This window comes from Asterias rubens (assembly GCF_902459465.1).
Source record: "Asterias rubens chromosome 8 unlocalized genomic scaffold, eAstRub1.3 super_scaffold_89, whole genome shotgun sequence".
Taxonomy (NCBI): Eukaryota; Metazoa; Echinodermata; class Asteroidea; order Forcipulatida; family Asteriidae; genus Asterias; species Asterias rubens.
The window spans coordinates 755,857-773,498 of NW_022985693.1; the positions used below are offsets into that span (position 1 = coordinate 755,857).

Below are 17,642 nucleotides of genomic sequence, written 5' to 3' on the forward strand. Positions count from 1 at the left end.
TAAACAAGCTCTAATGAGTGTTTGTGTTGTTTGAAATCGGTATTTAGAATAATTTAAAGCAAAGATTTGATTTGATAAAAAACAAGTTTTTCGTCTGTCGTGTTTTCTCGCTTCGGTGCGCGCGAGAAAACACAGTCAATTGTGGCTCAAACAGGGTGTAGTCATTGAGCAATTTGGCTCAAGCAGGGTACAGCACACTCTCAACTAAAGTCACCATTGGTCTGAAGCAGCCATGCAAGACTGCCCATGGAGCTGAATGGGTAACAACAATGTATTTATAAATTTTCTAATGGGTCACCAGAAGTGCCTAAAGGGGAACAATATACACCTGCCACACAGTTACCACTATATGTGCTTATCCCTTTGTAAGCTTTTTCTTTGACTGCAGAACATTTTTGATGCTGGATAGGGTAAGGCCCCCCTTTTTCAAAACACCAGAATGGCAGCTACATTGATGTTGAGGTTCATGCGGACTACAAGTACACACAGCTACCAGAAAAGCGTTTCTAACTATTTGAGTAAATCAACAAAGCTAAGGACACAATGGCAGTCATGTACAACTTCATTCGCTTTGTGTTTCTCAAACAGCAGGTAAATCATTCCAGATTTAAAGGATTTGGGTACTTTTTCAAAATGTCCATAGATTTACATTAAACTTACAGGGTTTGAAGATAGTGATAGTGGAAAGCTTCCCTTCGAATATTACTTACTGAGGTGCTGTAGTTTTTGAGAAGATAATGAGTAAAACAATGTCATGAAAATACGTTTGTAAATGATTAAAATAATTTTCGTCTCATGAGACGAAAAATATTTTCATGACAATGTTTTACTCATTTCCCAAAAACTACAGCACCTCAGCACGTAATATTTTCAGGGAAGCTTTCTACTATCATTATCTTCAAACTGTGTAAAATTAGTGTAAATCTGTGGACATTGTGTTTTTTGTCCTACAAAAGTTACATAGACCCTTTAAGAGAGTAAAGATTGGTGATGAATGTAATGGCATGCAGACATCTGGGGACCACTGAAAGTATGCATGGGGCCACGCACCCCCCCCCCCCCTACAAATAAGCAATAACAACCTGGTTAAACCTGCATTTCTTTAGGGATGGCAGTGTGTACATGCGCTTGGAGGTTTTTACATTAGGCATTATACAAAATGTCTTTATTATTATTATTACTATTCAAATCGGATCACAAATGGACACTACTTTGCTTACAGCATCTTTGAATCCTTGCATCAACTTTATAATGAGTAATATTTTCATGAGCCTAAACCTGACCAACTTGCACAATTGTTCTTGCAATGAGGCACCCCTGCCCTTTAATTTTCATTCTTGCTTGAGCCTTGACAGTGTGTATGGTTAGAAACCAGGCTATACACAAATTGAACTTCACAAATATATGATATGGCCCTCCAAAGTATAAAACTATTTTCATACAAAGAGTTTATTGTTAATTCATAAATACCTTAGACAGTTTAGCTATTCCTATTGTTGGAGAATGGTCACGTGGGTGTGTATAAACCTTTGTTTATGACCAGTAAAAAGTGTTGAAACATGCGAGCTTTCACCTGTGATTATAAGACAGTTTCTTCATTCCTATTGGTCGAGAGCAACAGCCGGGACAGTTGTGCCACATCACGCGCACAGCATTCCCTTATAGGGAGTTGTTAACCCGAGGGCGACGGAGGGCCTTACTATTTCATAGCTGGAGGGGTGTTGTGTTGAAAGAAGTCATTGAACAATTTTAATTTTTGCATTTATTTTACTTTTGGACCCAAAGTGTTGATATTTATTTACCGAAAAGGTATTTATGAATAGGAATCACGAGTGTGTTGAATTGGTTTTCAACAAGTGGTTTAAACCCGCCGAGGCCTGGTTCTTTACAATTTACCTCGACTTCGTCTCGGTAAAATGATCAAGAACCAGGACTCATTGGGATTAGACCACTAGTTGAAAACCTCTTCACCACACATTCATTCCCTAAGTAATTACTTTACTATTTAAAACTAAACTCTTTATACCAAAATACTTTATGTATTTTCTTATTATGTAAGCTTTGCTAGTGTTGCAAAAAGTATAAGAGAACAAAATCTTTAAGGGCTTATTTGTACCTAATGTTCATTATTTTTTTAAGAAAACAATGATAATATTTTGTGAAAAAAAATCCAACAGTATTATGTGGACCAATTTGCACTGCATTAAGTACACTACTTTTGAAACATTTGAGATGAATTTTAAAAGGTTAACAATGTCTCTGAAATGACCTAAATTGCACCATTATACCACCTCAAATTTTCACTGGGGCCCTTATGGCTTTGCGCTTGCAATTAAGTCTCCTATAGCTGGAGTGCACAAAGCGCCATCAATCACCATGTTTGGTGATAGACAATGGAGAAGTGTACTGGCTGCCCACAACTTTCAGCCAATGATAGTGTTTCATGCATGCACGTTTCATTTACTAATATAAATTTCCTTTGTGAATATGGTTTCATGCCTGTTGGAATCAGATAGCAATAATTAATTCCAAATTTACATATGATGAGATCAAGTTTTGTAACTTTGACAACATAAACCTTTATCATCTAACCTTAACATAGTGCTATGTTTTCTTTTCCTTTTTAGCTCTGTTTCTGGCAGGAATAATGAGTTGAGCTACTACCATGCCGTTGGTAAAGAGCCACTTATTGGGAAAACAATGGGTCAAATAATGGATGAAACAACAGAGAAGTATCCAGATAGAGAGTCACACGTCTTCTGTGCAGATGGAATCAGAAGGACATTTGCACAATTCAAACAAGAGGTATGTTTGGGGGGTTTTTCCATCTGAAGGGTGGGTATTTGTTGACAATTTTTGTGTAGAAGGACAGCCTTTTAGAGGTGCTGGTCGCATGTTCCTCTTTGCCACCCACTTGCTTGGTATCTCATACAATTTTGAATATTTGTATTTATTTTTAGTTTCTCCACCTGCTCTGTTTTTAGGATAGTATCTTTTCAAACCTGTTCGTGAAGTGTAATAAAATAAATAACAAAATAAATAAAATAAAATGTGTTTAAAATCTTCACACACTGTAAATAATGTTTTGTCTATTGTGTGTGACGATTTTATTCTTAATTTGTATTGGAGAGCCTGCTTGTTATAAAGATGGTAAAGGTAATGGCAGTAAGCATCTTGCAAAATTATTTCAATCTCCACCTTTTGGACATTGTTGCTGTTTCCATCTTAATACCATGAAAGTTTTTTTCTTGTGCTAACTTAACAAGTAGACAATTCAACTGAAACTTTCACAGGCTACTTTCATTGTATCTTTTGGACAAAGACCAAATGATGACCCTACCTTTACACTGTGTTTTTGGTTTTGGATGAAAAAGGACACAAAAGAGTCTTAGATGAATGTTTCAAACTGATAGGGTTGTGGCCTTACAATAAAGGACCAAGCTTAAGGCAAGGTCATTTATCACAATGGGACAACCCTTCAAGGTTTTACACAGACGATTAGGACCACGCTGAGTGGTTTAACCTATTGGGTAGATGAAGCTCATGATCATTATTTATTTATTTATGATTTTTTTAACTTTAGAAATAAAGGTGTCACATCACAGCCTTAAAGAGGCTGAATTTAGTTTTAATTTTACATTTCATTAAGAAAAGATTAATATATAATTATTAAAAATACACAAAAGTTGACATTTTTTTTTATATAACCAAAATATTTGGATATGACAACAATTGGACTATATTGACAGCAACTCAGACATGGACAACAATCAACAGCAACTAAAACATTGATGACAATGATACAACTCTGGGCATGGATAACACAGACAGCAACTTAGACACGGACAAGAATGACAGCAACTTAGACATGGACAACAATGACAGCAACATGGTCGTTGGTCAACAGTGACAGCAGCACAGTCATTGACAACAATGACAGCAACACAGTCATTGACAACAATGACAGCAACTTAGACACGGACAACAATGACAGCAACACAGTCGTTGGTCAACAATGACAGCAACAGGGACATGAACAGCAATGACAGCAACACAGACATGGATAACATTGGCAGCAAATCAGACATGGACAACAGAGAAATAACAAATTGTATTAAAATTCAGAAGCTTGAATTAATTAGTTAATTTAATGCATTTTGGTGCATGTGTAATGTATATAAAGCAATGGGTCGGGGCAAACAATAACATTCTACTCAGATCAAAGGAGAACACTGGACCACAGCTAGATTTGCAGCTTCAATTACTTAACCTAATTTCACTGAGACAGAAGTTTTAGCCAGAATGCTTAACAACAAATCTCATAAAAAAAGATACAATGCACATCTTACACTCTGCTGTACAGCAGTGAACATGGTGAAAATGTAAAAACACCAGTGACAATTTCAACTCAGTTCTTTAGAGTCCACTTAATCCAAAATATAATACAAAAATTAACTTTTTAATTGTATTTCATATTTTCATTGCCAATTCTCCCTTATTGTGCAGAATTCTGTCCATGTTCTGATCAACAAATTTGAAAAACTACCTGATTTTGGAAACTGTTTCCCTATTAATGTGTTGAATTAAATTCTAAATATCTCCATGTACAAAATGTCCCTGATTGCAAGATGCAAAAGATGGTAGCTTTGAGCTTGAAAAGGTAGAACATTTATAAACACTAAGCTACACATTCTGATTGTTTTTTTTTCTTCTTTTCAGACTGACAAAATAGCACTTGGATTTCTGGCTCTTGGCATCAAGAAAGGAGACAGAGTTGGAATGTGGGGATCATCCACATTAGAATGGGTTCTTACACAGTTTGCATTGTCTCGTTTTGGAGCTATTATGGTCAACATTAACCCAGTTGCAAGAACTCCAGAACTGGAATACTATCTACAAAAGGTAAGGAACTGAACATTTTTGAGATAAAACCATGAATCACAAAAAGAAAAAAACGGATTTAACCAAAACTGTGCTTTTTGATTATGTTCTATTGTCTCAAGTCGTCACCTACACCACAATGTAGCACACTCTACTATACAAGCACGAAAAAACAATCCGATAAAACGGTCTCTGAAGTTTAATTTATTTTAGAAACCCTCTTTCCTTTAAAACTTCAAAATATTTCCGTTTAAGTTTCTTAATGTAGATACTTGATGACTTGAACTTAAAAATTAATTTAATTTTGACTCGTTTTTAGGAAACTAGACACGAGAGAAGTACCGTGCTACCTCGTGAAAAAAAAGAAGAAGAGATTTTAGTCTTTTAGCATCTTTCACAAAGTAGCACACGCCTATACTACAACACAGCATTTTTGTGCTACTTCGTGAAAACTAGGTCAGCGCGCGTGCACTCATACAAGTTGCATGTTACCTAGTGAAAAAGTTTATACTTCACTTTGACTTGAGTGATTGCCATGCATTACAATGGTAAACAGAAGTTGGGTGTTACTTTGTGAAACAAAAAATGTCACAGTTGTGCAATTAGTTGAAAACACGCATTAGCTTAATAAAAAAAGTAAAGCTATCTGAGCTATGAAATTTCATAAAATTGTAGGTCTTCATGCATTATCTACAGAAATTTAAAAAAAAAATTAATGTAAAATGAATTGTTTAAACCAAATTCCTTTCCACGAAAATTGACTTGCTGTATTCATTTTGTTTTTAGTCTGGCTGCAAGGGAATAGTCTGTGGTAAAAGTTTCCGAACATTGGACTACTATGCAATGCTACAAGAGATTTGCCCTGAGCTGGCAACCGATAAAGCAGGTCAGCTTAAAAGTGCCAGGTAAAGTAAATTACATTCTCTTGTGTTTAAGTTCGTGTCTTGCAGCCCTACTAGTGCATCTATTTGCAGTGAGGGCCTAGGGTGGGTTTCTTTCTTAAAAGAGGATTATGATTTTTGATATAAGTTGAACTGTAAATAACTTATATGTAAAAAGACTGGTCTTATTTTGTTTAATGCTTGATCAGTACTGAAGGTTATGTTTAATGAGTATCTACACAACGAAGAACTTCATTCCAAGATGACTTGCTATTACACTCAACATTAACTGGTATGATGATCAATTTCAGCTATTGCAGAAACAGATCTTCTCCCAGTCACATTATCCCAACATCTATTATCCTAACTTCAAGCTAATAATAACATAAAATTTATAAGGCGCTCTGCTCAGTACCTGGAATAGAACCATTCAAAGAAGTCGGTTGCTAGCAAGCTGACAAATTGAACAGATGAGTCTTGAGGTTGCACTTGAAAGTTGACAGATCAGGTGTGTCCCTCAACTCGTCGTGCAAGGAATTCCAGATATGCGTGGCACAGCTGGAAAAGCCAACGAACTGCTGATTTCACAATGACTAGAATAAGTATGTATTGTCGACGAGTTACTGAGTCACAATTTCTTGATTTGTGCAATTCATAATCATAGACGTTAAACCAATGTTTGTACTATGAGAGAGATTGGCTGTTGCCAGCTTGGCGTTATATCCCCTTGTGGGAGTTTGCCGAGTTTCCTTGATGGGAAGATCATCTTAACCAATGTTTGTATGTGAGAGATTGGGTTTTGCCAGCTTGGCGTTTATATCCCCTTGTGGGATTTTGCCAAGTTTCCTTGATGGGAAGATCATCTGAATCAATATACTGGACAGATTTCCCTTTTTTGACTAGGGTGTCGTGGCCGAGTGGATAAAAGCACCAAACTCAATCTCTGCTGATTCTGTCAAGCAGAGGGTGGGTTCGAATCCCGGTCGTGACACTTGTGTCCCTGAGCAAGACACTTAACTATAATTGCTTCTCTTCACCCAGGGGTAAATGGGTACCTGTGAGGCAGAGATGGTTCTTGTGATTGGTTAAGCCGAGTAGCGCATATATTGCGTACAGGCTGTATACTCCCCAGGGAGCTGAGATGGTTTAAGGAATGATTTAAGGCCCAGTGACCAGGGGTAATAATGTGAAGCGCTTTGAGACTTTCCTCGGGCGTGAAAAGCGCGATATAAAAACGGTCTATTATTATTATTATTAGACTCCCAGATCTGAAGACAGTCATCTTCAGAGGTGAAGACAGTCTTCCAGGAACTTACAACTTTCCTGATCTCCTGAATATGGGTAGCAGCACTGAAGAGAAACGTCTGGAAGAATATAAACGTCTGACTCAGTTTGATGAACCCATCAATATACAGTTTACATCTGTGAGTGGGAGTTGGGAGTTGGGGGGGGGGGGTCGTTGGAAGATGCATAGAGTTCTTATAATTTACCTGTGAGTTAAAATGGAATCAAATTTAGTTGGTAAAGATTCCAACATTTGCTGAGACAATGTCATCACATTTCAGCTTTTAATTTCCAAATAAAATTTGAATAAACTGCTGGCTCTCTAGTAATATTTTTAAGCACACCTCAACAAATTTTTTGTTTCTCATCATTTTTAAATCCAAGATGCTGTATCAAAGCATTGGGCATTTTATACATTCGTTCTCGAGCAAAAATAACTTGACCAAAGTATGTGTTTGTTAATGAGAAAAAATAGTATTGTCGTTACTCTATATGTAATTGTAGCTACACTATAGATGTGTGTAAACGTATAGAACAAGGTGTAATGCTACATGATCATTTACTTAAAAACAAATTACATTTAAAAATCTCCAAAAGTATCCATACATTTTAAAAGTATTTTTGTGCCAAAAACCAGAAGGGAAGTTTAAAAAAAATGAAGCTTGACATATTCCTTGGGGGAACTATAGTCTTCTATGTGAATGTACACAACATTGGTTTTATTGTATTTAAAATCTTTGTGTTTTTGTTGATCTTTATATCTAGTGCCATATGACAATATTCTCCAATTTGTATTGTATGACAGGGAACTACAGGCCTTTCTAAGGGTGCCACACTAACACATCACAACATAGTCAACAATTCCAATATTGTTGGTTACAATCTTGGCTATCATGAAAAGGTACTGATCGTAATTTGTTTCACTCAATCGTTAAATAAGTGTCATAACTTAACTTTTAGCAAGACAGTTTATTATCAAGTCACCTAAGAAGTCTCTGATATTTATTAAATGGTGTTTTGTTGGTCATCTAAAACCTTATTCATAAATACCCCAGACAGTTTCCCTATTCCTATTGGTGGAGAGCACGTCACGTGGGAGTATTTTAACAGTTGATAAAGACCAGCTGTAGCTGTTATAATCGGTTGTGTTTGGATAGCATTTGTGCGGGTTAGCCCATGGATGTGAGGATGCATGTTTTGTAGTCGAGGAGTCTACTACCTTGGACTCAAGTTCTGACAGTTGAATCATCAGAGTGTGGATTCAAATCCATGCTGTGGCACTTGTATCTTTTAGCATGGCACTTAAGCATAACTGCTTCTCTTAACCCAGGTGTATAAATTGGAACCTGAGAGGGCTGAGACAGTATTGTGTTGGATTAATCCCCTAGTGCTAAATAAAGCAGATAGGGGTTGTATGCTCCCCTGGGAGTTGAGAAAGTTAGAGGAATGATTTAAAGCCATTGGACCCTTTTGGTACAGAAAAAAAAAAAAAGTTCACAGATTTACAAATAACTTACAGGGTTTACAGAAGGTAGTGGTGAAAGACTTCTCTTGAAATATTAGTCCATGAAATGCTTTACTTTTTGAGAAAACAGTAAAACAATATCAATTCTCGATAGCAAGAATTACGGATTTATTTTAGACACATGTCATAACCGGGCGGAACGTGGTTACAAGGATGGGTTTTCCCGTTGTTTTCTCCTGACTACAATGACCGATTGAGCCTAAATTTCCACAGGTTTGTTATTTTATATAGAAGTTGTGATACACGAAGTGTGGGCCTTGGAAAATACTGTTTACCGAAAGGGTCCAATGGCTTTAAGTATGCCCAATGAACAGGGATAATATCGTTGAAAAGCGCCTTGATGTAGCTACTAGGATATGGGCGCTATATAAGAACCATTGTTATCATTTTTTGAGAGTCAAATTTGAAGAAAAAAATTATAAATGTTGTATTTCATTACTCAATTGACAAAGACAACCTTTTCTATCAATTTGGCATTAGCATAGCACTAAAGTGGCACTGTATAGAACTAAAATGATAGATGTTGTATATAATAGTACTCTATAAACTAAAGTATTTGACTTTCTTTTCATTTGAACAGCAACACATCGTCTGCCTTCCCGTACCACTGTATCATTGTTCTGGTTCAGTACTTGGTACGTTATGTGGAATGGTTCATGGTGCAACCTGTGTCTTCCCAGCCACTGGGTATGATGTTGAAGCCACTCTTAGAGCAGTGTCAACAGAAAAGTAAGCAGTAACTTGGACTCATAGATTAGTCAACCATAACCCACTCTAGCGCCCTAATCATATTGATATGGTCTAGGGTGCTGAACAAGTGGCACTAGTCAAAAATTAAGCAGGTACAGTTGTTTGGACAAATTAAAAATAAAAGAAACTGAGTTAAAACAATAAATGTACTACTGACACATCTAAGGCAATTATCATTCAATCGAGAATCTACTACAAATTTAGAACAACAAATAAAATAAATATAGAAGGATTTCTGATGCATTAATGTTTACATGATTAAAGGGAAAATATGTTACTTACTTGATTACAAAAGCCCCCCTCCAGCACCAATTTACATTTCCAAATAAAGACTGCAAAAATAACCCATCCTTAAAGGCACTGGACACCTTTGGTAATTGTCAAAGACTAGTCTTCTCACTTGTGTATCTCATCATTCATAAAAATAATAACAAGCCTGTAAAAATTTGAACTCAAATGGTCGTCGAAGTTGCGAGAGAATAATGAAAGAAAAACTACCCTTGTCGCACAAGTTGTGTGTTTTTTTATGCTTGAATTTGAGACCTCGGCTGAGGTCTCGAATTTGATTCAAATACTTTCTCAAAAACAACGATACTTCAAAGGAGCCTTTTCTCACAATGTTTTATACCATAAAAAGCTCTCCATTGCTTGTTACCATGTAAGTTTTTATGTGGTTTGAGTAATTACCAATACCGTCCACTGTCTTTAATGAATCCATTTTCAACCCATTTATTTTGATCTATAAAATCATGTTCTTTGTGTTTTACTTGTCCTCCTTTAGATGTACAGCTTTTATTGGTACACCCACCATGTACATTGACCTGTTGAATCATCCTAAATTAAAAGACTGTGATTGTTCTAGTCTATCTACTGCACTGATGGGTGGTTCCAGTTGTCCTTCTGAGATTGTACATCAATGCACAGACAAGCTCAACATCACTTTTATTACTGTATGTCACCATCATGTCACATTTTGCTTTTATTGTTTATATAGGGTGTCAAGGTCAAGAAATTAAGAGCATCCTATTGAAGTTCTGGTGGTTAAGTCATCAGAGTGTTGGGTTGGAATCCCGGGTCATGACACTGGGGTTCTTGAGCAAGATGCTTCACTAGAAGTACTTCTCATCACCCAGGGGTATAAAATGGCTACTTGTCAGGGTAGAGGTTGATGTGTTTGAAATATCCTTCTGAGTGCAGCTCTGGGCTGTAAAGATTAAAGGAATTTTATTGACCCAATGACCAGGGCACTAATGTAAAGTGCATTGATACGGTTATCGTGAAATGCGTTTATAATAAGTAGTTGTTATTATTATTATTATCTCTAAAAGTGTTAAAGTGGAGAGGGAAATGATAAATCAAGTGAAGTATGTGGAGATATGGCGGTGTTGTTAACTGTCGGTTCCTCTCAGAACAACCAAAGTTCATCAAGAGAATTCTTTACATGTTGTCTGCACAAACTTCACTAGAATGTACTCCATACATGCAAAGTTTCAAATCTTACTTGAAAATTATCTTATGTGTAATTTCATTGGGGAGGCAATTCGAGAAGGTGAAAACATGTGCACAAATTTAATAGATGTTAATTGTGCAAAAATGTTTATGATAATAAAATGATAAACCAGCCTTTTCTTTGTAACCTGCTAACAGGCCTGGAATTTTGACTATAAGAGGGTAAGGCAAGTTTGGTTTTGCAAAGGGCGAGTGCTATTTGAAATCTAGAGGGATGTGGGGAAGTTTTGAAGGGGCACCAAGGCAAAGACCTGTGGCAACAGAGGACGTGGACTCAGTTTAAATTCTGGGCCTGAGCTGGGAAATTTTTGCATTTTCAATGTTAAATAACTTTCACTAAGCAAATACCCCTTTAAATGCATTGCACCCTATTGGTAATTGCTCAAAGTAGTTTAAACATTTACTTGGTAACAGGCAAGGGATGGCTGTTGATAGTATAAAATATTATCTTTATAAGAATGAGGTAATTTCTCACTCAAGTAATAATTTACTTGCAGGCCTGAAGCCTTTTTTATGCATCTGAAAGTATTCAAACAGGGATGTTTTTTGTTGCATTATTCTCTTGCAACTTCGATGTCCAATTGAATCAAATTTTTCACAGATTTGTTATTACATGCATATGATGCAATACACCAAGTGAGAATACTGGTCTTTGACAATTACCAAACATGTCCAGTGCCTTTAAGCTCAAATTTCTCCTACACATGAGTTAAGTCGCAGAGATTTGTTTTTGTGTGTGTGAAGGTTTCTTATGGTCTGACTGAGGTTTCTCCTTTGATCTCTCAAACAACTAAAGATGATCCATTTGAAAAGAAGTTCTCCACAGTTGGAAAAGCAAATGACCACAATGAGGTAAAGTAGTATAGACTTACAACACTCCTTCATTTAAAGAAATATATGAAGAGCTAAAAACCTGCACTCCTTTAATTATTGAGGAGGTCTCTTTGCTCTCTTTGGAACCAATCTTCACAAAGCACTACTAAACATTCACGACCATTTGACATCAAAATTTGCTTCACATTTGCAGGAAGTATGAACCGGGCTTGAGGAGTGCTGAGTAAGAACTCTATTGCACTCATAGTCCTTGAAGAGAAAGGTGTGCTTATAAAGGAAGTCATGGCTTTGCTCAGTTATTGTATACAGTATCTAGTGTCTGTTTGTTTGAGAGATTTGACAACAATTGATGGAATAGTTATATCAAATAGTCATTTATCCAATGTTTGATCGATGGAGAATATAAGAAGAGTAAGTTTGTCAAATACAAGGGCTGCAAAGAGTTATATCTGTATTTATCTGGTCATAACGGTGTTTTTATAGCAAAAAGTGTCCCCCTGATTGTAACCAGATGTGTGGCGTTGGTTGTTTGTTAAATTAAGCAAGTAATAATTTTCTGGAAAGTGAATGTATTTTTGAAATAATTTTGTTCCAGCTCAAGATCATTGATGAAGCTGGCAATATTGTACCTCGTAATACTGCTGGAGAGTTATGCAGTCGAGGATATACCACAATGATTGGTTATTGGCAAGATGAGAAGAAGACAAAAGAGGCTATTGATGAAAGTAGATGGTTCCATTCGGGGTAAGCAGCTACATGTAGCTTTGGTTGTATGTAATACACCATTTCTCCTAAGCAAGACTTCTTTTTGTTTGTTCATCCCCTCAATCCACTAAGGTGAAAGTAGTAGTCCCTGCTGATTTCCTACTTTCTGCCCAGGGGGTAGTTAAAAAACAGGGAAGTTCTTTTCAGAGCTGAGAAATCTCCCAAACTGAGAAGTCTCCCAAATTCTGAAAAATTTACTCCACGGTAGTAGAATATAAAGCAAGACAAGTTCTAAAAAGAACATAATCTACCCAGCAAGTAGATACACACCTGGTGTCACTGAAAACCTAATATTTATTCAATTTGTTTAATCAAATTACAGAATCCAACTAAAGAAAGCATTTATCTGAAAAGTTCCTCATTATTAAAATGAAGATGAATGTATACTGGAGAGTTTTTATGATTAAATCTTGTTTAGTGATCTGGCTGTAATGGATGATGAAGGTTACGTCTCCATCGTTGGACGGAAGAAAGATATGATCATCCGAGGAGGAGAAAATATCTATTCTGTGGAGCTGGAGGACTTCTTGTATAAACATCCAAAGATTGAAGACGTTCAGGTATATGTTTGCTTCCTCCTGTATTTAGTTTGTTTTGCTCAATAAAGGATCCATGTCTCACAGCCATAGAGCAGTGTATGTAGGCAGGCTGTCTTGATTATGTTAGTTTTAGTTCTTGGGTCCTGGTAGAAGACTTTCATATCCTATTCAGTTTCCAGAAAGCACCCCATGCAACAGATCCACGTCGTTGTATGTCACCCTCTGATGATGCCATTATTGACCCCCAAATAATTAAAGTCTGATGTTTGTTTGTTACTATTATTGGTTTATTAAAACACATTCAAACATCGCAGCTACAAGCTGAATTGAGTTTAAAATACAGAGATTCATATAAAAAATAGAAATGTTGAAACTTTCAAAAACACATTAAGAGTTTGAAGACTACTCTGTTGAGTGCTAGGCTGGTACATGTACATGGTTGAGAAGTCATCAGTTCAGTTTTCCTGATGTCTAGCCCGTTTCCTACTTAATACAAGTGAATAATCTGTTCCTGACAAAAATAATTGATTGACAATTATTTTCTCCTAAGAATCACCACTCAACATTTTTAATTGCGTGTTTCAATAGGTAATCGGAGTTCCAGATGAGCGTCTTGGTGAGATTGTTTGCGCTTGGATCAAATTAAAGGAAGGACAAACTGCAACTGAAGTAGAGATCAAGGAATTCTGTAAAGGAGAGGTGAGTTTAATTGAGTTTACACGGTGAAAACAAAGACTACATCTAATGTATGAACTGCTAAATTGTCATGTCCTATTGGTTAAGAGCACCAGACTCAAGCTCTGGTGTTTCTGATCAGCAGAGTATGGGTTTAAGTTCTAGTCATGATACCTGTGTCCTTATACAAGACACTTAGCATCATGCTTCATCCTTGGGATAAGACACATAGCTGTTGGTCCTGGATGTTGTATAACGCTCCAAAGATGCACTTATCAAAAAGAGAAGGAGCTCGCCCCGGTGTGGCGGTTTCAACTTTCCGCCGTGTTCAGTTTTCAGAATGACCAAATACGGTAACATTACGTCATGCGACGCCTGCGCACAGCAAGCGAAAGTAGTCAATTGTTAGTGCCGTACTGAGTTTCGGAAAACTGAACACAGCGGAAGACTGAAACCGCCACACCGGTCTGATTGGGAGCACATTGCGCCACATGGTGCTATGAAAAGGACTAGGTCTAATAACTTAAACGTAGTCCCACATTCCTTGCAGGAAAATACTGATTGTTGAAGTGCCTTGAGCATCACAGAGTGACGAATAATTATTATTACTATAACTACCTTTATCAGCAAAGGTGAATGCTAAATGTTTTTAGGTTTTGTTTAACAATTGTTTTGCATTGAAGGACTGTTAGTTTGTTAAGGGAAAGCTAACTCTACTTTTTTATTGTTTGTTTACAGATGGCTTATTTTAAAGTTCCAAAGATAGTTCATTTCGTGAAGACATTCCCAATGACTGTGAATGGAAAGGTACAGAAGTTTCAGATGCGACAGGAGATGCAAAAAATGTTGAAAGTCAACAAGTAACAACAATGTTAATTTGTGAAACCAGTTCTGAAAATAAAAGAAATTAAAATGTATTTTTGATATTTTTGATATTTGCAGATGCAAGTTTTTCATTTTTACTTCATACCTCATACATACTTATGTCCAAGAGTAGAGTTGTCACTGGTCCATTCACATGGTAGATGCGCATGACAAGTACACTAGCGCCCGGGCAGCCGCGCACTAGTCTTATTGTTCTTCGCACTTCAATGTTTGTGAATGGGTAGCCCGGGCAATAGTCTACTTGTCATGCGCTTTTCGATCATGGTACTTTTGTACACTCACAGGAACATCGCTCTAGCGACATCCAACACATGAACAAATTTATCATGGTGCATTTTATTTCACAGTCGCCAATTCCCCTTGCTCCAAATGATATTATAATACCTGGTTCTGCTGGTTGGGAAATAGTTCGCTCTTCTGGTCACTCAAAGTCCCTCGGGGGAATAGACATACCACTAGTTATATCATTGCCAGTCAATATGTGTATAATATTGTTCTGGTAACTGAATATGTATGATTTATAGCCTCAGAAACTAGTTTGTCAACTGTCAATACCGAGGGGAGCTAATACCAACTATTCACCATCAAACCATGTTACATTTGATAAGTACAAGTTTTGTTTTTTTTTGCTTTTAGTTTTATTCATGGTTAGTACAGTAATAGTATGCAGACCCAATACTTCACTGAGGAAATAGAGACAGTTGCCACTTTGCCCCTGGTTATTGCCTTCGTGCCCTTTCAAATGTTTCAATTTGAGTTCTCTTCTTGCCTTGCCCTCACAAGACTGATGTTAAAATGCATTTTAATAGAAAAACAGTTTACACCCAAATTATGATTTCACATTATTGAGTTACTAATCCTCTTGTTGTTAATAGGACATGTGGGGACAGCCATGCTTATGAGCAACAGTAAGTTAGTTTACTTTTGTTGTCCCTGACCCAGACCAGCATGACTCGTTGTTTTTTTCATGTTTTCTTTTTTCTAGTTTATTGGTTGTATTCCCTCCTGCATGCTCAACCCTCACTAGCTCAATCCATTTTGGTCCCTAATTATCTTTTTCCGGCGTTATCATTATTCTGTTATTATTATTTGTTTCAATTTTTACTAAAATTACTAATATTGTATTTTTTTAAATCATATTTATCATTTATTTTTGATTTTTCATGTTAAATTCGTCATATGTTCTGTTAACAGTTATTTACATGTATTTATTTTTTTTGCTTTTTGGGTTTACTGCTGTATTCATCTTCTTGTATTTCCTCCTTTGTAATGTGTTGTGTTTGTTTTGGTCAAATAAACAAAAGTTATAAAAATAGTTTAGTAATAATAAAAGCATATAAAATGCAACATTTTACTCTGACAATGTTTCAAATCAAAGGTCCAGATCAGGGGTGGGTGCGGGGGGGGGGGGGGGGGGGGGTTTGGCACCCAGTGGGCAGAATCTAATTTCAATTTAAAAAGTATCTAATTCAGTAAGGGTTTTGAAAACAAAATTAATGAGAAGACAGTACAAAAGTTGCCAACAAAAGTATCCACATTTTAAGGGTAGTACCAATGATTTTAGTAGCACCTAGGCATAAGCATATATTACAAAAACAATGGCAACAATAATTTGACACATAAAGTGTGTTTTGGGGGCTGACGATTTGGTCCAAAATCTCTTGTATACTGCCTAGTGCTGAAATGGTGTCCTAGTTTTGTATCATGAATCATGTCTCGAAAAGAAAGTAATTAAAAAAGTCAACGAATGTTGCTAGGTAACGAATATGGGATCGTTTGAAGGTTAGTTCTCCTTTTCGGTATTTTGATAGAGTTGCCTATGTTTTTACTGAAGGTCCTACATGTATTTTTTTCGGAGTGAAAATGTTCCGTGCACTCCGAGTTTCATTGAATTTGTTAAACTTTAAAAACTCCTGGGTCTCGGTCTAAGATTGACCAGATTCCGGTACCCGGGGTGACTAAATTCAGTATCAGAAATAGATCTTGCAAAATTCAGAATATGAACAAGTTTGGCTATTTAGAGATCATTTTGACGCATATTCCGTGTGATATACCGCACACCAAAATACCCAGATGTAGGACCCACGTACGTGACCCCGCCCCCGGGATCTCCTCAATTCGGACCCGTACCCGGATGTTTTTAGAGTGTACTTCCAAACGAGAACGAAGTTGCCACAAATTCATTACATAATTTTCACCAACAACAATAATCCATAGAGTGAACAATTATTGACTTATTATTTTGGGAAATAAACAATTAATTCTACAATTTTTTAAAAACATTTTTTAATACTACGGTGTCTTGACCAATCACCGAGCTAACACTTTGTCACGTGTCACAACATTTTCTTTTTTACAAAATGTGAAGCACATGTTTGAGCAGACGACCGCACGATTAAAATAATAGCTGGTACCCGTTTGAATGCTAGGAATGTACTTGCCGTGAGCTGAGACGGCCGGGTACCAGTTAAAACAGCTCAACTTTTACTTTAGTTGTTGTACGCGTCACCACATTTATCTCCAGTTTTCCACATTTTGTCGTCAATTTAGAAGATGGAAAAGACCAGAATTCGGGTAGGTAAGTTGAACATGACTTGTAGTATAATTTGAAGGTATCTTCCAGTGGTTATGAGGTTTGAAATGAAGCAAACTAAAGGATTTACGTGGGGCCCGGCGGCATGTTTAAAAACACGTGATGGATAAAATTGTGGGTGCGTTCGTTTAGCTTCCCTGGGTCGACCCCGGTGTGTTAACACCACACACCAGGGTCGACTCAGGGAAGCTAAACGAACGCACCCTGTGTAAGTTGTGTGTGCTTTAGTGTGTGCTTTAGCCCCACTTGTGAGGCCAAGGATAGCTGAACTCTTAGCCACACGTCCACCCCATTTCCTCATGCAGCTAAAGAAATTTAAAAAATCTGGCGTCTTATCATAACTACGAGCCACCCGATAGTATAAACCGGCTGAATGTGTTCACCTAACTCTTAGCTAGTACAGCCGAAGCTCAGCCCCACGCACGCAGGTTCGACATTTGAACTTGTGAATTTCGCTCCGGTTCTGGTAAGTTTTTGTCCATGTTCTTCGAAATATTTCCTCAACCAATGGTGTTTTGAGT

At 36.9% G+C, this 17,642-nt stretch overlaps 2 protein-coding genes across 3 annotated transcripts in view; both read left to right on the plus strand.

Moving 5' to 3' along the window:
• LOC117305562 (protein FAM114A2-like) overlaps positions 1-417 on the plus strand; it is a 29,346-nt gene extending 28,929 nt beyond the window's left edge. The window contains exon 12 of the mRNA XM_033790446.1: positions 389-417. The gene's annotated coding sequence lies outside the window, so the exon portion shown is untranslated. The remainder of the gene's footprint in view (positions 1-388) is intronic.
• On the plus strand, positions 391-15,913 carry LOC117305564 (medium-chain acyl-CoA ligase ACSF2, mitochondrial-like). 2 transcript variants are annotated; one of them, XM_033790448.1, is made up of 14 exons: positions 391-591; positions 2,628-2,805; positions 4,720-4,902; positions 5,668-5,786; positions 7,021-7,186; positions 7,852-7,947; positions 9,152-9,300; positions 10,103-10,271; positions 11,575-11,682; positions 12,260-12,408; positions 12,848-12,989; positions 13,557-13,667; positions 14,382-14,450; positions 15,404-15,913. In XM_033790448.1, the coding sequence occupies exons 1-14, from the start codon at positions 440-442 to the stop codon at positions 15,428-15,430; spliced, it is 1,818 nt and encodes a 605-aa protein (XP_033646339.1). In that variant the 5' UTR covers positions 391-439; the 3' UTR covers positions 15,431-15,913. The 2 variants fall into 2 exon arrangements, with proteins under 2 accessions (XP_033646339.1, XP_033646338.1); XM_033790447.1 differs by lacking the exon at positions 15,404-15,913 and having other exon boundaries at positions 14,382-14,996.
• Positions 15,914-17,642: the final 1,729 nt, after the last annotated feature.

What these genes read in the sequence shown, in the direction of transcription:
- LOC117305564 (XM_033790447.1), top strand. Translation starts at nt 440, where the DNA reads ATGGCAGCTACATTGATGTTGAGGTTCATGCGGACTACAAGTACACAC. An exon ending in AAGCAAATGACCACAATGAG is followed by an intron (nt 11,683 to 12,259) that starts GTAAAGTAGTAT and finishes ATTTTGTTCCAG; the next exon opens with CTCAAGATCATTGATGAAGC. An exon ending in CAAAGATTGAAGACGTTCAG is followed by an intron (nt 12,990 to 13,556) that starts GTATATGTTTGC and finishes GTGTTTCAATAG; the next exon opens with GTAATCGGAGTTCCAGATGA.